General features: G+C 49.7%; 2 protein-coding genes across 2 annotated transcripts in view; both read left to right on the forward strand.

The window, feature by feature from the left end:
- Positions 1-268: 268 nt before the first annotated feature.
- On the forward strand, positions 269-4743 carry LOC117056795 (cytochrome c, testis-specific). The gene is made up of 3 exons (XM_033167448.1): positions 269-353; positions 1898-2072; positions 4457-4743. Exons 2-3 carry the CDS (start codon positions 1904-1906, stop codon positions 4603-4605), a joined length of 318 nt encoding a protein of 105 aa, XP_033023339.1. The 5' UTR covers positions 269-353; positions 1898-1903; the 3' UTR covers positions 4606-4743.
- Positions 4744-17268: 12525 nt separating this feature from the next.
- PDE11A (phosphodiesterase 11A) overlaps positions 17269-22366 on the forward strand; it is a 135736-nt gene continuing 130638 nt past the window's right edge. Inside the window, exon 1 of the mRNA XM_033149880.1 lies at positions 17269-18148. Coding sequence (XP_033005771.1) covers positions 17312-18148 — 837 coding nt within the window. The 5' untranslated portion in view covers positions 17269-17311. The remainder of the gene's footprint in view (positions 18149-22366) is intronic.

Below are 22366 nucleotides of genomic sequence, written 5' to 3' on the forward strand. Positions count from 1 at the left end.
AGAAAGGAGCCCTATTGGCTACGGCGAGAGCCAATAGCTTGGCTCCATCTCCCACCACCAACTGTTGAATGTGCACTGGCTCATTTTCCCCCCCCCCCCCACAGGCAGGAAGTCTTGGCCTTCCGAAGCAGAACGGCCCCTCCCACAACAGAAAGCACCAATCACCCAGAACGTCCGCCGATGGTGGCTTGTGATTGGGCAGCTGTATTGTGACACGTTAAAAACCTTTGTCCGCCTTGGCGGCGTCTGTCACCAGAAGTGTGATCAAGTTGAGACAGTCACGCGTCGCGTTGAAAACTGGCTTGTTAGCGGTGAGGGGTAGGGGCTGGGCCCTGTCGTAGTCTGGACTGAAGGTAGGCAGTGGTAGGAAGAGATACAGGGAACGGGGAGAAATCCCGCTCCCCTTCTTTCATTTTATTCTTGTTGTAAAGCGCCTAGTCCTCAATAACGTTTCGTTATTTGGTTTATATCGCGCCCATTCCTTCCAGCAGTCGGCCTTGAGCAGATATTTATATCATGCTTATTGCACACGAGTGTGTGTGTGTGTGTAATATATCTAGATATAGATAGAAAGGTATATCTTAATAACCAGTAGAGAAGGTAGGAAGAAAACTGAACACATAAAACACAGTATACTACATTAAGTGCAGCATTAAATGTTGTGATTAAAAACAATGTCAAATACAGAAAAAGTGGGAAATATAAAATCATTGTATTAGAATGGGTTTAAAAAAAACAAAAACCCACCATAAAGTGTTAATAGTTTTTCAACACACAGAAACTTGGCAGGAATCTCAGGGGAGAAACCCTGCTCCCCTACTTTCATTTTATTCTTATTGTAAAGCATCTAATCCTCCATAATACTTTGTTATCCAGTTTATATCGCACCCATTCAGTCAGCTTTGAGCAGGTACAGTATATTATGCTTATTCCACATGAGAGTGAGCATTTATTTATTTACTGTACACATGCATACACATTTATTTCTTTTCCAATAAATATTAGGCTGGGTGGCCAGAAACGTTTAACCCTCTTGTTTAAAGGCTTAGTCCTTCAGTTCCACTTCAGGCATAGGTATGGAGCTCCCCCACTCCACAGAGCACCTACTTATATAATTTCCTGTATATTGGCCATGTGCTGGGACTAGCAATCTTTCATAGGCAACCCACTGAGCATTGCTTCCATGCAGAAGCATGTAGGATCCTCATGGATCCTTATGATTTCTCAGTAGAGCTTCCCAAAGCCACCGTCATTTTCCAAATCACCTGTTCTTTTTATGGTGCACTCAAGGCATGGGCGGTGGTTCGATGGTCCGTGTGCAAAAATAATAGGTTTGAAGCAGATGAGTCAACTACAGGACCCTTTTTTGTCTTGCCCCCTTCCATCAAACCTCAGCTATCATATAAACAAGTGACAGCATATAAACCAGTGATGTACAATTTAAAATTCACACTAAGCAGATGTCCATTGTAAGCATTCCATAAGCAGAGAAAAGAACATAGGCAAATGACTTCTGTCTGAAAACCAGGAGAGCCATCTATGCTGTCCATATTTATTAAGAAGTAAATCCCTCCCCTCTCTATATGTTTAGGTAAGTGATCTCAAGGCTAGCCTGTGGGCACTATCTTGTGTACACACTTACTTGGAAGTATATCTCACTGAGATCTGTAGGATTTCCTTATTAGTTAATATGTGTAGGATCAAATTGTTAGCTTTCTATTCAACAATAGTACTTCCAGTGTTCCATTACACTACCATTACCACAAAATAATATGTTTTCCTTTGCTTTCTTCCTTTCAAATTTAAACATGCGTTGAGAAACAAGTGTGCTAAAAAAAAAAGAGGGAATCATTTCAAACACATTGTAGTTTTATTTTCCCGCATTTCTTTTTCATAGATTGCCATGGGTGATTTTGAAAAGGGTAAAAAGATCTTTGTTCAAAAATGTTCTCAGTGTCATACAGCTGAAAAAGGTGGAAAGCACAAGACCGGCCCAAATCTTTGGGGTCTCTTTGGCCGAAAAACAGGACAAGCTGCAGGATTTTCTTATTCAGACGCAAACAAGAACAAAGGTAAAAAAGAGGGAGGGGGGATCGGATAATCAGTTGCTTGCAGTATCGCTGAATAAACACGATCCAAAGTTAGAGAAGGGAAGAACTTAACTGAGAGATTACTTTGCAACTCTTGGAAATACATTCTGACAATATTCTTCTGGTTTTATATAAAGAATATAAATTTGAACCTCTAGTTTGGATTTAACAACTTGTGCACTGTAAGTTTTATGGTCCAGTCATTGCATGGACACTCATGGGATCAATCTCACAGAGCCCCTAATGTGCCAGAACCACAGCACCAGAGCATGAGCTGCATTACTGGCCCTCGTTTGGTACCAGTGGGGATGGAGGCAGGACTAATGATGGCCCTGGCTCTATGCAGCATTGTAAGGCTGATTTGGGATGGCCAGGAGCCAGATTGGCACTGCAGGCGTTTCTTTGTTTTTAGTAGGTTTCCAGAGACTTCCTGGTGTCAAATGCTATTTGCTGTGTTAATGATACACTCCAGAATAGGCCCATTGTTTTCAGTGGGTCGGCTCTGGGAATAATTAGCTGCATACAATCTATACTGTATTGTTATTTATTACATTTATATGCTCCCTTTTCTGCAAGCAGTTCATGCTGGTGTGCATGGTTCACTCTCCCCTATTTTATCCACAGAACTTCCCTGTGTGGTAGGTAAGGGTGAGATAGGATAACTGGCCCAGTGAATTTCATGGCTGAGCCCTGGTCTAGCAATTTCTAGTCTAACGCTAACCAATGCATCACACTGCCCCTCTCTGTGACAGCTTAAAGCAAATGGATTAGACTGCTAGTATCCTTGGATTTTCAATTAACTGTATTATTCTGATAAGGCTAACTGCAGGCTGGACACGTGTCTCCTGAAACTGGCTGACTTGCCCATCTCCTCTTGAACTTCTTCTAACAGCCATCTATGCTAATAGCTATAGATACCAGGTTTTGTTCTGGCACTCAGAGGCTAGGATGCACATGCTTATTGCCAGCTGCTTGGACATGGCTTTTATTTTAGACACCCCAGCTTATTTTCTAGCATACCTTTAGGACTGGCTTGCCTCAGATAATTCGCTGCAAGTGTGCATGCATATTTCCACATTTTGGGGAGCAGAATGGAGGGCCTCTGTTTTACAGATATGCTTGAGCTTCTGTTCTAAGCATACTTACTTGGAACAAAGTTCCAAGGAAATCAGCTTACAGTATTTTTCGCTCCATAAGATGCACTTTTTTCCTCCTAAAAAGTAAGGGGGGAAATCTGTGCATCTTATGAAGCAAATGGTGGTCCGTGGAGCTGAATTGCCCAGGGGCCAAAAGAGGATCATGCTTTTTATTTTACAAAGAGAAAAGGGGGTGTTGAAAGGACCCTGCTCAGCAGCTGATCAGCAACAGATCAAGAGTCCCCGCTCCCTTTCAGCCCAGCCTTCATGCCCCGCCCTCCTTTGTTGAATGTGCTGCAGAGGGAGGTTGTTTGTTTCCCCAGCAACATGTGACTGGCTGATTAGATTATCTGTCTGGAAACTGTAGAAAATGCTCCCTTTCCTTTAGAAGCTGCAGAAATGTGAGTTGAACCCCATTAAAATGGGGCTTTTCCTCTTTGCTTTCCCCCCTTTGCAAAAGCAGCTTTGCTTTTCCCCCTTTGCAAAAAAGCTGCAAAACTTTTAGCTGATCCTCAAAAAAACAGGTTTTTTCCCTTTTCAAAAAAGCTGTAAAACTTTTAGCTGATCCTCAAAAAAACCAGGGCTTTTCCCTTTGCAAAAAAAGCTGCAAAACCTTTAGCTGATCCTCAAAAAAACGGGGCTTTTAGAGGAGGAAAACCAGAAAAATATATTTTTTTCTTGTCCGGAAGTCCGTTCTTAAACCAAAGCCGTTCTTAAACCGAGGCACGCTTTCCCTAATGAGGCCTCCCGCCGCCGGTGTCCTTCCACTGTTTGGCCTCCATTTTTACACTGAGGTAAAGTTCGCTAACCAGAACTCTACTTCCGATTTTGTGGAGTTCTTATACCGAAGAGTTTGTAAACAGGGCTGTTCTTAAACCGAGGTACCACTGTACCTTGTTCAAAGTGACACAACTTGTCTCTAGGACATATAGATGCTCTACTTCATGAATCTAAGTTTGATTATTAAAAAGTGAGTCAAAAGTAAATAGAATGCCAGATACATTGCTAAGTATTAAATGTGTGCAAATAATAATGAAAACTGGCTTTTGTTTGACATTCTTTCTAATCCTTTTTTTAACCTTTGGAATTAAGAACATAAGCTGTTCAAGAATATTTTCCTTTATATATGTTCCAATAAATTTTGAAATCTCTCTAAGTAAAGGTGACACCAATTGGTGAAACAGTCATGGGATTAGAAATTGGTATTTCACCACTTTCTAAATTTTCCAGGTATTGTCTGGAGTGAAAGCACACTGATGGAATATTTGGAGGATCCTAAGAAATACATTCCTGGGACGAAAATGATTTTTGCTGGCATTAAAAAGAGTAATGAAAGGGCAGATCTCATTGCATACTTGAAAAAAGCAACCTCTTCATGAAACATTGCAGCCTCTGTGATGTCCAGATAATTCCCAGTTTGCACCACTCTTGTGTTACATCTGATGTTTATTGTCCTAGCATTTGCTCTTTAAGACATTACCTTCAAAAAGTCAAATAAAAGTTGGTATTTTCAGGTGCTGTCTCCTAACAAAACAAGTGTTAACGGTCTTCTGTTTTCGTATGCATGTCCCTGACCAGACATTTCAATATACCGTACTTTATTTTGTTTAAAACAAAGTTTTCAGGGTTGGTTCACAGGAAGGAAGGAAGGAAGGAAGGAAGGAAGGAATTCAATAATAGACCACAGAACAGAGCAAAAGGTGGATTTGGTTCAATCTTCTGCCTATGGAGGTATATACAACTTATGACCCACCAAACCAAACACAGCCTAGCAGAGCTCCTATCACTATGAGCTCAATAAACCTACCGGTACCTCCCCTGTCTGCCAGGAATTGCAAAAAGCAGAAGATGCCAAGAACATGGCAAGTCACGCTATAGACTTCCATCAGAGAGCTGTTGTCCTTGAGAAAAGTGAACCAACACACTTCAGTAGTGGTGTTTTATTCAGGCCAACTTTTCAGTGAAATCAATGGACGAGGGACCTGCTCAGCACTCTGCAGAATTCTGCTAGAGTAAAATAAAAAGAGCTGGCCAATGCAATTGATCTGAATGAAGTCAAGGGCAAGGACCATTAGATATGTATAGATTCTGGTCACCATTGGATCACGTTGCTGTAGTGCTTGGGAGGTTATTGGGGTGGGGAAACTAGATTCTGATCAATTTGTATTTCAATTTAAAAATGAGCTTCATTCTTACATACAATACTTAGAATAGGTCATATTGTTCAGAGAGGAAAAACAGATGATGCTGAACCTCACCAAACAGCATAAGACACCCCACATCCCGCTTTGCAAGACGCAGACTAAATGCAGACAACCCCCTCCACAGCAAAACAAACAAAAAAGCCACCCCCATTTTCTAGAATATAAAGCTAGGAGGAACAGAGGAGGCCTTAGCAGTCCAGGAGGGGAGAGTATCCGAGGATATCACAGTACCCAGGTTTTGTGGGATCTTGTAAGACTGCAACCCTACCTGCAATTATCTGGATATAAGCCGAATAGGTGAACATTGTGGGACTTCTTAGATAGAAAATGCGTACATTGCATAGGGTTGTACTGTTTCTGTTTGATGTTTCCTTGTTCACTATGTCTTCTGGTAGTCATGGACTCTTTTTTTATTTAATGTGAGAAAAATGCTTAGGCAGAAAGTATTAACATAAATCTGTATTAAGAAAACTGACAAATATATCCATTAATATTTGTGCTGGCCCCAAGGGTTTGTCCAAGAAGCGAGGTCCAAGTCCAGTCCTGGGTCTAGGGGTCCAAAGGAGGTCAGTCCGGCGGGGAGCAAGGCAGGGAGCAGGTCAAGGTCCAAGGCACGTCCAGGCACAAGGTTGCAGGTTGAGCACACGCTTGCAACTAAGTTGCTCACGCAACTTGGGCTGGGTCTGGCTGGCTTTTATCTGGCCCTATGCTTAGGGCGGTCCCGATCCTCCGGAGACTCGCCTCTCCTCCGGGCCTGGAGGCGAGCACTCCTCCTGCAGACACTTAACTCCCTTCGCCTCTCTGCCCTGAGCCTCTGTAGCTCAGGAGAGGCTGGTGGGTTACTGGACCCAGGGGATGCCTCAGCTTCCTCTGAAGAGGCTGGGAGTGGAGCACCTGCAGGCAATGGGTCCTCCCTCCCATCAGGAGCCAGAGCAGACTCTGCTGATGCCTGCACCTGGGGATCCAGCACAGGTGGGGATCCTTCAGGCTCAAGCCCTGGCCCCGGCTCAGCTGGTTCTGGAGGCGGGGAATCCTGTGCAGGTTGGGATCCCTCAGGTTCAGCATCAGAGTCTGACTCCCAGGCCATCACACCATCCCCCCTCCCAGGCCTCCCCCTCAACCGAGGGGCCGGACCAGGCTTGCTGGGGTAAGCTGCATGGAAATCACGGAGGCAGGCAGGTGCGTGGATGTTTTCCGCTGGTTCCCATGAACGATCCTCAGGCCCATACCCCTTCCAGTCGATGAGGTATTGGAGCTTCCCCCTGCGGTATCGTGAGTCGAGAATGCGCTCCACCTCGTACTCAGGTTCCCCCTCAACCAAAACTGGCTGCGGTCGTGGATTGTCTGGGTGGAACTCGTCGGGCGGGGCGACTGGACTTAGTAGGGACCGGTGGAATACTGGGTGAACCTTGAGCGATGGAGGTAACTGGAGGCGAAACGCCACCGGCGACACCCGCGCAGTGATGGTGAATGGGCCGGCAAACCGTGCATCCAGCTTTCGTGAGGGCCGAGAAGGGTGCAGGTGACGGGTAGAGAGCCACACCCGATCGCCAACACGGAGTTCTGGCCCCTCCTGACGATGTCGGTCTGCCTGGGCCTTGTATGCATCCTTGGCCTGGCGCAGTTGCTCCATCAATAATTGTTGCTGGGACTGAAGCTCCTGAAGCCAGTCTGTCACTGCGGGGACCGCGGAAGCTGGCAGCACGTCCGGGAACAAACGTGGATGGTAGCCGTAGGAGGCCTGGAACGGGGTCTGCTGGGTGGAGGCGTTCACTGCATTGTTGTAGGCGAATTCCGCCAATGGCAAATGATCGACCCAGTCATCCTGCTGGAAGCTGCAGTAACACCGGAGGTACTGCTCCAGCACCGCATTTGCCCGTTCCGTCTGGCCGTCGGTCTGCGGGTGGTGGGCCGAAGATAGACAGACCTCCGTCCCAAGGGTCTGGTGCAGGGCTCGCCAGAAGTGGGATGTGAACTGGACACCGCGGTCAGAAACCACACGCTCGGGCAGGCCATGCAGGCGGAAGATGTGCTGCAGGTACAGTTGAGCCGTTTCCTTAGCTGTGGGTATGGACGGGCAGGGGGCACAGTGCACCATCTTAGTGAAATGGTCTGTGAAAACCAGGAGGCAGGTACAGTGACGAGATGGGGGCAAGTCCACCACAAAGTCCAGCGAGACCGTGTGCCAGGGACGCGGTGGGACTGGTAATGGCTGGAGCAGACCGGGGGGTCGCCCGGTAGGGCCCTTGGCCCGCCGGCAGACATCGCAACCAGCAACGTAACGTGCCACATCAGCCTTCAGGCGGGGCCACCAGAATTCCCGGCTTACCAGATGGGTGGTCCGGTACCGCCCAAAGTGCCCTGCTGCTGGGGCATCGTGGGACATCTGGAGAACCTCAGCCCGCAATGGTCCTGGTGGGATGTATAGACGACCCTGGTGCAGCAGTAGGCCCTGGTGCAGGGCCAGCCCCGGATATCGAGGGCATGACCCGTCAGACAGTTCCTGGAGCCGTTCCTGAGCCCAAGCGTCGACCCGTTGCTGTTCTCGCACCCGAGCCTGCAGCGGCTTGGCCTCCTGAGTGGCCAGGAATGCGGCTGGTGGTAAGATAGTCGTTGGTACTGCCTGCTGTACAGTGTCTGCAACATCCTCGGGTTTCCGGGACAGGGCATCCGCTTTCCGGTTTTGGGAGCTAGGGATGTAGCGGATCCGGAACTGGAACCGGGAGAAAAACAGCGCCCACCGGATCTGCCTTTGGTTCAACTTGCGGGTGGTCTGGAGGTACTCCAGATTCCGGTGGTCCGTTCTCACTTCCACCGGGTGTCGTGCCCCCTCAAGATGATGGCGCCAGACCTCAAAGGCCACCTTGATGGCCAGTAGTTCCCGCTCCCACACGGTATAGTTACGCTCCGCCGGAAGGAGCTGCCGGGAGTAGTAGGCGCAGGGTAACAGCGGCGCATCGGGTCCGTGTTGCTGAGACAGGATGGCACCGAGAGCCGTACTGGAGGCATCAGTCTCCACCACGAAGGGACGAGAGGGATCAGGATGCTGTAAAATCGGCGCCCTCTGGAAACAGGCTTTCAACCCCTGAAATGCCACTTCAGCCTCCTCATCCCAGGAGAAGGGCGTCTTGGGGCGCAGCAGTCGGGTTAATGGGGTGGTGCGATGAGCATAATCTGCAATGAAGGTCCGGTAATAGTTGGCGAACCCTAGGAACCGCTGTAAGTCCTTGCGGTTCCGGGGAGCTGCCCACTCTCGAACCGCAGCCACCTTCCCAGGGTCCATCTGCACCCCGTCAGGGGAGAGTCGGTGTCCAAGGAAGTCCACGGACCGCTGGTGGAACTCGCACTTGCTGAGCTTGGCGTACAGACGGTGCTCCCGCAAGCGCTGCAACACGGACCGAACATGACTCTCGTGACGAGCTGGGTCACAGGAATATATCAGAATATCATCTAGGTACACCACCACGTATTTGTCTAGCAAGTCCTGGAACACGTGGTTGATGTACCGTTGAAACACGGCGGGCGCGTTGCATAATCCGAACGGCATAACCAGGTATTCAAACTGCCCATACCGGGTCCCGAATGCCGTCTTCCATTCGTCCCCGGCACGGATCCGAATCAAGTTGTAGGCCCCTCGGAGGTCCAGTTTGGTGAACATTTGCGCCCCCTGCACCCGCTCCAGCAACTCTGCAATAAGGGGCAAGGGGTACCGGTCTGGGATGGTGATCTTATTCAGGGCCCGGTAGTCATGGCAGAGGCGAAGCTCCCCACACTTCTTCTTAACGAAGAGTACAGGAGCGGCAGTGGGTGAGGTAGAGGGCCTAATGAACCCGCGTTCCAGGTTCTTGCGAAGGAAGTCCTGCAAGGCTTCACGCTCTGGCTCCGAAAGAGAATATAGGCGGCTCACAGGCAGGGGCGCCCCAGGCTGTAGGTCTATGCCGCAGTCGAAGGACCGATGAGGCGGCAGCTGGTCTGCTCCCTGTTCCTCGAACACGTCTAGATAGTCCTGGTACACGGTAGGGAGCGTTGACACAGTCTGCCCCATGGGGGCAGCTGCTACTAACTCGGACTGAGCATGGGAACCCGGGTCTGGGAAGCGTACAGTCCGATTGACCCAGTCGATCTGAACATTGTGCGACTCCAGCCAGTCCATCCCGAGCACCAGGGGAAACCGGGGCATGGTGGCAATGTCCAGGGATCGCACCTCCCGATGCTGCTGGTAGCACAGGACCAAGGGCTGGGTCTCCTGAGTAACAGCGCCCGAGCGCAGGAGCCGTCCGTCAATTGCCTCCACCTGTACCGGTTCCGGCTTGTTCTGAAGCGGCACCCGATGCTGAGTGGCGAAGGCAGAGTCCATATAGGAGCGGGTTGCCCCCGAATCCACCAGCGCGTGGGTGAGAATCCAGGGTCCACCGGGGGGGTATAAACGCACCGGTATCATGAGGTGTTGCAATTCCACTGGTGAGGGCCCATCATGCGATGCTTGGGACCCCAGGTAGCCTGGGCCATCGGCTACTGGGGTTGGCCGTTTCCCCTGTGGCTGGCGTTTCTCAGGGCAGGTTCGGGCGTAGTGTCCACTCCCACCGCAGTAGAGACACAGGTTCCCCTCCCGACGCCGAGTCTTTTCCGAGGGGGAGAGGCGAGGCCGCGCTGCCCCGAGCTGCATCGGCTCCTCCAATGACTCAGCTCTGGCCACGGAACTGCAGGGAAGCACCGGCGCCGGGAGCCCAGAGTGCCAGCGGCCCCGGGCCTGGCGACGGTCCTCCAACCGATCGTCTATCTGCAGACTCCGTTGGATGAGGGCATCCAGTGTGGCAGGGCGATCCAACGTGGCTAGCTGATCCAGTATCTCGTCTGAAAGTCCCTCGAGATACTGGTCCCGCAGTGCAGAGTCGTTCCAAGTCAAGTCCTGCGCCAGCAGCCGAAATTCCGTGGCGTAGGTGGCCACTGTGGACTTGCCCTGTTTCAACCGCCGAATTGCCCGATTGGCTTGACTCCCCTTCTGAGGGTTGGCGAACGTGGTTTCCAGATGATTGCAAAACCCCGTATAGTCTGTCAGCAAGGGGGAGTCTTGCCGGAGCAGCGGCAACGCCCACTTGGCCGCCTGGTCCTTCAGCAAGCTGATCAGGAAGTGCACCTTGGTGCGGTCGTCGGGGAAATCCCGAGCTCGCCCCTGAATATACAGCTTGGCCTGGGCGAGAAACATGGGAAAGCTGGCTGGGGACCCATCAAATTTCTCTGGCAGGGCCACCGGGTACTTGCCAGGAGCTGGGGCGGCGGCCCCAGGAGCCGGTAAGGCATCCAAACGCTGCTGAAGCGCCGTAACCACATTGCTTAGCTGCTGCACGGTGTGGGTCAAGGCCTGGTTCTCCTGGGCCAATGCCACCAGCGCAGCCGCCTGGTCAGCCATGGCTACTAGTTCCTCCCGAACGCACCCCAGCGAAGGGGGAGTGCGGGTGTGGCGTGAGCAAACTGTGCTGGCCCCAAGGGTTTGTCCAAGAAGCGAGGTCCAAGTCCAGTCCTGGGTCTAGGGGTCCAAAGGAGGTCAGTCCGGCGGGGAGCAAGGCAGGGAGCAGGTCAAGGTCCAAGGCACGTCCAGGCACAAGGTTGCAGGTTGAGCACACGCTTGCAACTAAGTTGCTCACGCAACTTGGGCTGGGTCTGGCTGGCTTTTATCTGGCCCTATGCTTAGGGCGGTCCCGATCCTCCGGAGACTCGCCTCTCCTCCGGGCCTGGAGGCGAGCACTCCTCCTGCAGACACTTAACTCCCTTCGCCTCTCTGCCCTGAGCCTCTGTAGCTCAGGAGAGGCTGGTGGGTTACTGGACCCAGGGGATGCCTCAGCTTCCTCTGAAGAGGCTGGGAGTGGAGCACCTGCAGGCAATGGGTCCTCCCTCCCATCAGGAGCCAGAGCAGACTCTGCTGATGCCTGCACCTGGGGATCCAGCACAGATGGGGATCCTTCAGGCTCAAGCCCTGGCCCCGGCTCAGCTGGTTCTGGAGGCGGGGAATCCTGTGCAGGTTGGGATCCCTCAGGTTCAGCATCAGAGTCTGACTCCCAGGCCATCACAATATTTTTTCTTATTCTTGTTTCAAGAACTATAAAGTATTAGATAGAGTATCTGAACTTTGTTTTCTGTTAGCTTCTCTAACAGAGCCTCTGTCCAAATAATTTTTACAGCTGTCACTTTTAACGGCTTCATTAACCTGTGACCCTGAAATTCAGGATCGCCCCAAACTGACGCCAATGTTTTGTGCCGTTTTGTGCTGCGTTTTGTGCCATCCCCCCAAACCGAGTATTTGACGAAACAAATTGGGGTCACAAGTTAATGCCCAAAATCCAACCTTATCTGACTGACTACAAACCAGTGCCAAAGTTTTGTGTTAGTTTTGTGCCGCAAACCCCACTTTCACCTGCCGCCCGTCCCCATCTGAGTAATTGACACTCAAACCAGGGGCCATAGGGACACCCCAAAACCCAACCTCGTCCAACTGACTCCAAACCAGTGCCAAAGTGGAATGTCCCCCATGATCATTAATACATATAGGCTGGTTTGGAGTCAACTGGACAAGATTGGGTTTTGGGGGGTGTCCTTATGGCCCCCAATTACTCAGTTTGGAGAGTGGCACAAAACATGGGGTTTACGGCTCAAAACTTAACACAAGACTTTGGCAGCTGTAAAATATATTTGGACAGAGGCACTGTTAGAGAAGCTAACAGAAAGCAAGGTTCAGACACCCAAGGCCATATTTAGGTTTGATGAGGCCCTACGATACTGAAGGTAATGGGGCCCTTTATATGTCTAGCTGTCCTTTGTCAACAACAAACTGTCGCTGTTTCCTCATCAGTGCAGGTAATAAGATTTTTTAATTTAATTTTTATCATCTACAATACTTTTATTTATTTTGTAGTACAGTACATTGATTATTGCTTTCATTTTATGGATCAATGGTCTCGTTAGATAGTAAAATTCATGTTAAATTGCTGTTTTAGGAGTTGTTTTTAAAAGTCTGGAACGGATTAATCCATTTTGTATTACTTTCTATGGGAAAGCTCGCCTTGGTTTTGGAACGCTTTGGTTTTGGAACAGACTTCCGGAACGGATTAAGTCTGAGAACAAAGGTACCACTGTATGTATAGAAATGAGCATGGGAGTGATATTTTAGGGAGCAGGCTAGCAGGTGGGGCCTATTACTTATCATAGGAGCCTACACAACACAAAACACTGTTGCTGTATGTAGGTTTTATTTTATTTTTTATCTTATATTTTGGAAATGTACAGGGGGGTTTTTTCTTTAATTTTTTTGGTGGCCCCCCAAGAGAGTGGGGCCCAAAGCTATAGCTTGTTTAGCTTATACTTATTTCTTGAAACAACAAGAAGAAAAAAATATTAATGGATATATTTGTCAGTTAAAAAAAATGTGCCAGATCTAACTGAATTGCGTGATTTATTAAAACAAAAGAGCAGTTCTTCCACGGCAACCACCAGAGACAGATGGTGGAGAGGGGGGAGCCCTCGAAGGTTGAGTTTCCCCATGGCATTGCTCAGTGACTGGCGGGGAGGCCAAGGGGGGGCCTCTGAGCTCGCGTGTATTTCTTCCTGCCTGACTGGCAAGCTTATAGCCAGCTCCCACATTTCTAGGCTTCAGGGCGAGGATCTTCCAGAAAGCTTGAAGCCTCGGAACCGCGGGGCACCTCGCCGTCTCCTTGCTTGACAGCTCTGCTCATTGCTTTGATGGCCTGCATGGCAATGACGCAAGTCTATGCACGGGGGGGGGGGCAGTAAGTGAAGTGTGGATGATATATAGAAATCCGCTTAAGTATTAACAAAAAGCGTTGCAACGATTTCGAATTTGGGGTGAGGAGAGTTAACTACTCCACTTAGCTCGCGATCTCAGCCGTGGAATAAGCAGGGGGTCCCCTTCTTATCCCAGGAGTTTTCTCCGGCTGCCGCCCCGTCTAGAGAGCATCCGCGAGGGTCTGCTTTGAAGCGGATGCGGAGTCAAACCAATTAAGCCCCCAACCCCCCCCGCGTCTACTTTGTCTAGCAGCGGCGGCCCCTGGTGGCCAGTAGTAGAAGTAGTGTCATAATGAATACATAGGCTTTTACAGGCAGGGGTCCAGTTCTCCAAAACGCAGGACTTGCCACTTTTACAAATAAATCTATCTGTCTTGGGGTGTGTAGTGGGAGGCGTCCGACCATTAAGACCAGAGTTTGAAATTAAAAAAAAAACAACAACACAGGGGGAAAAAACCTCTTTTAAGGAGAGTTCCCAAGTCCTCCAGCAGAGGAGCGCCAAGCGGGAGCTGCGTTTGCAAACCTGCCCTCCCTACCCGTTACTAGACAAGCATCTTCTCAGTGGAGCGCTCTTCCCTCTCCCGGCTACGCGGTAGCAAAATCACGTGCCGTCGTGGAGCGTGTTCGTGAGCCCGTCGAGCATGGGCGTAGCCAGGATTTTTGTTAGGGTGGGCAGGACTTTTGTTGTGGAGGGCAGAACCGACGTGATTGGTCAGTTATTTCTTTTGTTTTACTTGATGGGGGGGGGGTGTCAGCTACGCGCATGTCATCGAGGGTGGAGGGTACGTCCCCCCACCCACCCACCCAAAGCAAGAGCTCAGCGTCGCACTCCGAAGCAAGGAATTGACAAACCGTCCATTCAAATCCCTTCATCCTCTCGCCTCTGCGCATGCTCGGAAAGGGCTTCTCCGCCTGCCGCCCTCCCGCGGTCACAATTGACAAGTTTTATCTGCTCTTCGCGATGCGCTATTTCTCAATGAGAAGCCATCGGTTGGTGTATTTACGTACCGTATAGTAAAGCCCATCACCTTGCAGCGAGAGAGGTAGGTTATTTTTAGCAAATCAAAGCTAGATCTGACCTGCTGGTGCCAACCAGCAAACACAGCGGCGCTGAGAAGCTGGCTTTTGCTTTTGCTTGCATTTAAAAAAACATTCCCCCCCCCACCTTTAAATTCAACGACGTTATAATCTAGGACGGATATTTAGGTCAGAGTCTTTGAAGAGCCCGTTCCGCCGTCTATTTCAATTACAGTTTCTGTCGAAAGTTTGTCCTATCTGATCGTCAAACACCAAGCAGCTCCTCCTACCTACAATCTGAAACGACTGCAGCAAGGAGGGCAAATCAATTTATGTATCAGCGGAGGCTGAAGAGCTCAGCCCCGTTTCAACCACCTCCCACGTAATCTAATCCCACGTGTCTGTCTTCGATCTGCCCGTCTCTCTCGCGGATGTCTTGGGCTCCTCACCTTTGCTTAATTTATGAAAGCTGGCAAGGGGCTATCGAGGCTCAGCCTGTCGCGATATTATTTATTCTGACCTGGTTGCCCTCAGCTGAATACCGCTGCTAAGCATTACTCAAGAGTAGTTCCACTGAGGTTAATGGGCCGTAGCCACGTCCATTAATTTCCATGCTAACATTGCACTTAACATTCAACACTATCGCTGAAATTGACATTCAATGCTAACATGTTCGATTTCAAAGCAAAGAACTTTGCACATGCTTGAAGGCGCTGCACATTCTAAGCACGAACACCCGTACTTAGCCCTGGCACTGAAAGCAGATAATGGCATTTATACGAACCTCAGCCCCACCCTAAAATCTAGGGTGCCTCTCAGGGTTCCTATAAACGAACCATAACAGAGCACCCTAAAATTTAGGGTGCCTCAGGTTTCCTAAAATCCAAGGTGCCTCTCAGGTGCTATAGGATGGCGGTGCGTGTGCTAGCTTCCATTGAGAAGGTTTGGCATCTCATTCATATTTCCCCACCACCACTCCACAGACATCGCTTTCATTCAAGGTCCCTGCACAGCGTACGTTTTTCACGTGCTGGGATCCATGACTTGAGGTTCCCCAGCATTTTTGCGTAGGCATCGATTCGGCATTAAATGCGCTGCTCCACGTGCGCGTTAAAAATAGCTCCACGTCAGTCTGTCTCAGCGGTCGGGGTTTCGTCTCGCGGCGGGAGGGGGAGGAGGAGGCGCAGAAGCCGCATGTGTGCTCGCTGTTCCTTCATCTTAATCGGACTTTGAGACCTGCACATTTCTGTGGAAAGGTGACCACGTGCGCGCAACCGCTTCAGGGGGAAGCTCCCAGTGTAAATAAATAAAGAAAAAATCAGCTTGCACACAAGCGCACCTTCTCGTCTCTGTGTATTCTAATCCCCGCGTATTCCGGAGATCCCCATCTTGCTTCCGGATCCCCATCTTGCGATTCAAACCCCCTCCCGCAAGAGGAAAGGATGCGATTGCATTCCTGAGCTCCACCAGCAAGTCCATTAAAGCTAGCGTGACAGATAGATTTTAATGAGTTAAAAGGACAATGACCCCAGCTGCAAATCAAGGCTGCAAAGCCCACGCTCATTTACTTGGAAGTAAAGGCCATTGAACTCACGGAGACTTTCTTCCGAGTAAACAGGATCGGGCGGCGCGAGGGGATTCCCTCCTTATGGAACACTGTACTGTATATGCTTCGTTAGCGATTCCCATAATGACGTATGTGCGGGTTGCAAGGGAACACGGCAATACAGTACTATTGTGCAAGATAAAGACACCTCCTGCCAATCCCAAACCGCGAATCTTATAGACCCCCACCTCCACGCCCGCTGTTTCATCGGTATATATGTATTGTATAAACTTGAAATTATGGTTAGAATTACTGCCTTACTTAAAAGTGCACTATTAAAAATCAGCAGTATCCACTTCTCCAGTCTTGTCATTTGGAAGCTGAGTGTGTACAGTACGTTCTAGGTTTCAGAAACCGAAGTATGCTCTTTAGAAATCTGTATCGACGCTTACTTCAACTAAATATTTTAAGGAAAAGGTGGTTTGTTTGTTTTTAAATCTTTTTTTTTATGAGGAACATATGCACAGAAGTCACGTTCTCGAACAATAGGACACGTGGTCATACACAAGCGCACGCGAGAAACATCTCCCCCCCCCCTCCCACGCACAGTCCCATGACAATCGATAGCTGACCGGCGGCACCTCTCCCAGAGTTTGCATTTCTTAATGGCAGACCTCGAATGCGTTGAGATCTCCTTTCTTGAGCCATAACACGGTGGCGCAACTATCCCCCGCGCTACTGATGCTCATGTATTGTTGGGGTGGGGGGAGGACATTTGCACCGCGCAGCTTCGCGCGTCATCTGCTTGCTTCGGCCACTGCCCCCTCCCTCCTATAAACCCCTTCATTCATGCGCTGCTCCCGCTCCGAAGAGGCTCGGCCGTCGACGTGATCGCCTCTGGAAAGAGAGGATGCTCTGGTTACCCGCTGCCTCTCCCGGCCTCCTCCTCCTCCGCTCACGCGTCCTCCCTCCCCGCCCCGCCTTCTTAGTGGTCGGCCGGCTGGGTTACGCAGGAGCCGCCGCCAGCAGGAGCAGCAGTTAGCAGAGAGCTTTGACGCGCATCTCCAGAGAAGCAGCAGCCCTTTGCAAGTAACCGGGAGCGAAAGGACGCGAGAACCCCACGGAAGACACCTGGACGGGAGAAGAGGACAAGGACGACGACGGGGAGCCGCGAAACAACGGAGGGAGTAAAGGGAAAAGGCGAGGAGCCCGAGGGTAGGAAGGGCACAGAAAGCCGGGACTTAGCCCGGGCTAGGAGGCGGATGGATCCGTTTGCTTGCTCGCTCCAAGAGAGGGCGGGAAAGCCCGGGCAGCTTCTGCTCCCCCACGTGCCGAACGCCTTGTAACCCGCCCTGGCTTTCCTCTCCGGGCGGGCGCGCCAGTCGCTTGCAAGCAGCAAGTGCGGCGGCGGCAGCGGCTTACTGCCGCTTTTCTTCCGCGCTTCAGCATGAAGTAACGAGGGCGGCAAAGTTTGGCGCGCGGTGGCAGCGGCAGTGCGCCTTCCGAGGTGACGAGGCCGCCATGTCGGCCCCGGCCGGCTTGGACTTCGCCGCGGTGGAAAGTTTCTTGGACAGGCACCCGGAGCTGGTGGAGAAGTGGCTGAAGAGGAGGAGCTCCCTCCTCGCCAAAGCGGCTCCCGGAGGTGCCGACGGCGAGGCGGAGGAGCGGCCGAGCCACAGCAGCAACGGCACCCCGGCGGCGCTCGGAAGCACCGGCTCCTCTTTGGGAAAGGGCGGCGGCGGCCCCATGGCCCCTCCAGAGGCGGCGGCCGGCGGCCTGCAGCGCCGGGCGTCGCAGAAGGAGCTGCGGCGCAGTTTCGCGCGCTCCAAGGCCATCCACGTGAACCTGACCTACGACGAGCACGTCCACGCGCGGGCGCAGGAGCCGCTGAGCAGCGCGCGGAGAAGGGCCCTGCTGAGGAAAGCCAGCTCGCTGCCGCCCACGACGGCGCACATCCTGAGCGCGTTGCTGGAGTCTCGGGTGAACCTCCCGCAATACCCGCCCACCGCCCTGGACTACAAGCGCCACCTCAAGGAGCACAACGAGCGCCAGTTCTTCCTGGAGCTCGTCAAGGACATCTCCAACGACCTGGACTTGGGTGCTCTCAGTTACAAGATCCTCATCTTCGTGTGCCTCATGGTGGACGCCGACCGGGGCTCCCTCTTCCTGGTCGAAGGTGGCGCTGCCGCCGGCAAGAAGAGCCTCGTCTCCAAGGTCTTCGACGTGCACGCCGGCACCCCGCTGCTGCCTTGCTACAGCACCGAGAACTCCAACGAGGTGCAGGTGCCCTGGGGCAAAGGGATCATCGGCTACGTGGCCGAGCACGGAGAGACAGTCAACATCCCCGACGCCTACCAGGTAGGGAAGGGGCCAGGCGGGCGCTTTTGGGTGCCTGCTTGTTCTACTGCTCCCCTTTCTGCCGGTCGGACGGCACCCCAGGCGGCTTATGCTACAGCAGCCGTGCAAAGGCGAGCTCTCGCTGTCCTAGTAGTGAAATAGGAACAAATCCACCGGTGCACAGCATCAGGCTCTAAAGCTGATTGGCAAAACACGCAGGTATATTCTAAGCATGCATAAGCAAAAACAACTTAATAAATGCTTGTTTCAGCAGCATGGGAAGAGGGCCATTCAAGACCTTTGCTTGCTCTCCAAAGCTAGGGCAGAGGTGGAGAACCCAAATATTGTTGGGCAGCATCGATAATCATCTGTGACCGTGGTCTGTTGGGGGGGGGGGTAGGAGGAGCCCAGCATCATGGGGGGCAGGTAGGGGTTCCTCACCCCTGGCTGAGAGAATTCATATTGGGGGGGTCATGCAAGTTTCTAAAAAATACACAGGTAAGTCAGCTGTACATTGCCGTTACTTGTTTAAGCTCAGTGTTGGTGTACTCAGTGGTCTAAGAAATGGACTTCAAGCAAGTGTGGGCTTGGCTTCTCCCCACACATTTATTAGGTGGTGAGGGGTGGAGTGGGATAAATTGTAAGCTTTTTAATGGTTAGCATGGCCGTCAATGCCCAAGGATGGCACATCGTTTCTTCTCCACTCATTAACTGTTTCTTGTGCTTCAGTATTAAATATTCTCTGTGTAGTACAGTTATCTGTAAAATCCAGCACATAACATTTTAGGGCATTACTGTGGTAAATCTGGGCTCCAGTCCTTGTTTGGTTGCAAAGGTCACTGGATGGCCTTGAGAAAGTCCCCTGTCCTGACTTGCCTTGCTTAATTTGGCAGAGTTGTTGTGAGACTTAAGACTTCAATCCTAGACGTGCCTGCTCAGAAGTAACTCTCACTGAATTCCATGAGGTTTACTTCCAGAGAAGTGGTGGTTATAAGTTGCATCCTAAAATACGTCTCTGATGTTCTCAGAGGAAGGACAGGACACAGTTGTAGCAGGTAAATAAACCATTCTTTGCTTGAGCTGACAAAATACTTTTTAATTCCAGAATCTTATTTGAACAAAATTCTTAGTGCTCCCCTCATCAAATTCTTAGGAAGCACCATCAGGTTCTTAGATGGATGAGTACCTGAGATTTGTCTCCAACCTTGTCTAGGTCACAATTTTGTATGCCGCGATTCTTTCACACAAATCAGCTTTGTAGTGGTGTAGATCACGCCATAGTTTGGTTTTGTTATGAATAATTCAGGTTAGCATGAATTCACCCAAGCTGAAAAAAGCACTCGGCTACATGTATTCTATGACTCTTCGTTACGGAACTTTTGATCCATGTTAGGGTCACTTCTTAAGTTTTATACTGAAGCTCATACCTGAAAGTATACAGGGTGTAAATTTGATGGGAGCATGTCATCTAAAACTTATACATGTCCCTTCAAAATATACATGCGCAACTCCCACAGTATGTATATATTTTGCACTTGGTTGTCTCAATACTGTGTACGGAACGTAAAAAAGTAGCTCCTTAGTGATTGACACTTGGGAGCCTGGTGATAGTAGTTACTTCAGATTAATTAATTGGAGTAAAAGTGTGATCTTTTGTATGTGGCCATAATTGGGGTTGCCATAATTTTTTATTTTAAACACACTTTAAGAGTGTGATATAAAGTGGTTACTGTTTAGAATGGCTCATTCAACATACTGGGACTTGAGTTGCAGTTTGTAGTGTGCTCTGGACAAATCTTAGGTAAAATGAACAAATCCCGCAAAGGTTCAATAAACAACCCCTAGGCCAGTAGCCATTGCCATGTTTTTGTGGTAGTGAGATCCATAAATGAATTATATGTTGTGCAAAGGATTTTATACACCGGTCTCATTCCCCTTTTGTCTTCTTCCTCCCTGCCTTAACAACAACAACAAAAAGCTCTGGTTGCTGTCCCTTTTCCTCATAGGAAAGAGTTTCCACCCCTCAATAATTTTGACTGCCTTTTCTATCCTATCTGAGATGGAGGCAACCAGAGGTTTGTATGATCTTCCATCATAGATTTATAAAGGTGTAACAAACACTAGCGGTTTCATTCTCAACAGCTTGCCTAATAATTCCCAGCGTGGAATTTCCCTTTTTCAGTGCCACTGCATACTGAGTTTGTTTTCACTCAGCTCTCTGTGCACCACGACTTACCTCAAAGCATAGCTGTCAACCTTCCCTTTTTTTGCAGTGGGAAACGGCACCGGAATAAGGGAATTTCCCTCAAAAAAGGGAAAGTTGACAGCTTTGCCCCAAAGTATAGATTTTAGTTAGCCTCCTCAAGTTTGGAACCTTTAGCATATATTTTTTTCCACAATTGTGTATTTCCAGTCTCCCCCCTTCACCCACTATTTACAAATCCTTTTAAGCTCTCCACAGTCTACTTGAGCTCTCACCACCATTCTGAACAATTTGACCCAGAAATTTTATGTCCTCTCTGCCTCCAGATAATTGATAAATCAAAAACCAAGTCTCAGTAGAGATCCTTGGGGAATTCTATACTTCCCCCACTGCAATTTGAGAGCTTTCCATTTAGTCCTGTGCTCTGCTGCTTGCTGTTTAGAAGTTGTTGTTGTTGTTCAGTCGTTCAGTCGTGTCCAACTCTTCGTGACCCCATGGACCAGAGCACGCCAGGCACGCCTATCCTTCACTGCCTCCCGCAGTTTGGCCAAACTCATGTTAGTAGCTTCGAGAATACTGTCCAACCATCTCATCCTTTGTCGTCCCCTTCTCCTTGTGCCCTCCATCTTTCCCAACATCAGGGTCTTTTCCAGGGAGTCTTCTCTTCTCATGAGGTGGCCAAAGTACTGGAGCCTCAACTTCAGGATCTGTCCTTCTAGTGAGCACTCAGGGCCGATTTCCTTGAGAATGGATAGGTTTGATCTTCTTGCAGTCCATGGGACTCTCAAGAGTCTCCTCCAGCACCATAATTCAAAAGCATCAATTCTTCGGCGATCAGCCTTCTTGATGGTCCAGCTCTCACTTCTGTACATTACTACTGGGAAAACCATAGCTTTAACTATACGGACCTTTGTTGGCAAGGTGATGTCTTTGCTTTTTAAGATGCTGTCTAGGTTTGTCATTGCTTTTCTCCCAAGAAGCAGGCGTCTTCTAATTTCGTGACTGCTGTCACCATCTGCAGTGATCATGGAACCCAAGAAAGTGAAATCTCTCACTGCCTCCATTTCTTCCCCTTCTATTTGCCAGGAGGTGATGGGACCAGTGGCCATGATCTTAGTTTTTTTGATGTTGAGCTTCAGACCATATTTTGCGCTTTCCTCTTTCACCCTCATTAAAAGGTTCTTCAATTCCTCCTCACTTTCTGCCATCAAGGTTGTATCATCAGCATATCTGAGGTTGTTGATATTTTTTCCGGCAATCTTAATTCCGGTTTGGGATTCATCCAGCCCAGCCTTTCGCATGATGAATTCTGCATATAAGTTAAATAAGCAGGGAGACAATATACAGCCTTGTCGTACTCCTTTCCCAATTTTGAACCAATCAGTTATTCCATATCCAGTTCTAACTGTAGCTTCTTGTCCCAAATAGAGATTTCTCAGGAGACAGATGAGGTGATCCGGCACTCCCATTTCTTTAAGAACTTTCCATAGTTTGCTGTGGTCGACACAGTCAAATGCTTTTGCGTAGTCAATGAAGCAGAAGTAGATGTTTTTCTGGAACTCTCTAGCTTTCTCCATAATCCAGCGCATGTTTGCAATTTGGTCTCTGGTTCCTCTGCCCCTTCGAAATCCAGCTTGCACTTCTGGGAGTTCTCGGTCCACGTACTGCTTAAGCCTGCCTTGTAGAATTTTAAGCATAGTGTCATTTCTATAAGGTGTTGTAAGTCTTCATAGAATTGGTCAATTTCAGTTTCTTCAGCACTGGAAGTTGGTGCATAAACTTGGATTACTGTGATGTTAAAAGGACTGCCTTGGATTCGTATCGAGATCAATCTATCATTTTTGAAATTGCATCCCAGTACAGCTTTCGCCACTCTTTTGTTGACTATGAGGGCCACTCCATTTCTTTTACGGGATTCCTGCCCGCAGTAGTAGATATGATAGTCATCTGAACTGAATTCGCCCATTCCCGTCCATTTTAGTTCACTGATGCCTAGAATGTCAATGTTTATTCTTGCCATCTCATTTTTGACCACA

The sequence above is a fragment of the Lacerta agilis genome, chromosome 1, assembly GCF_009819535.1.
Source record: "Lacerta agilis isolate rLacAgi1 chromosome 1, rLacAgi1.pri, whole genome shotgun sequence".
Classification (NCBI taxonomy): Eukaryota; Metazoa; Chordata; class Lepidosauria; order Squamata; family Lacertidae; genus Lacerta; species Lacerta agilis.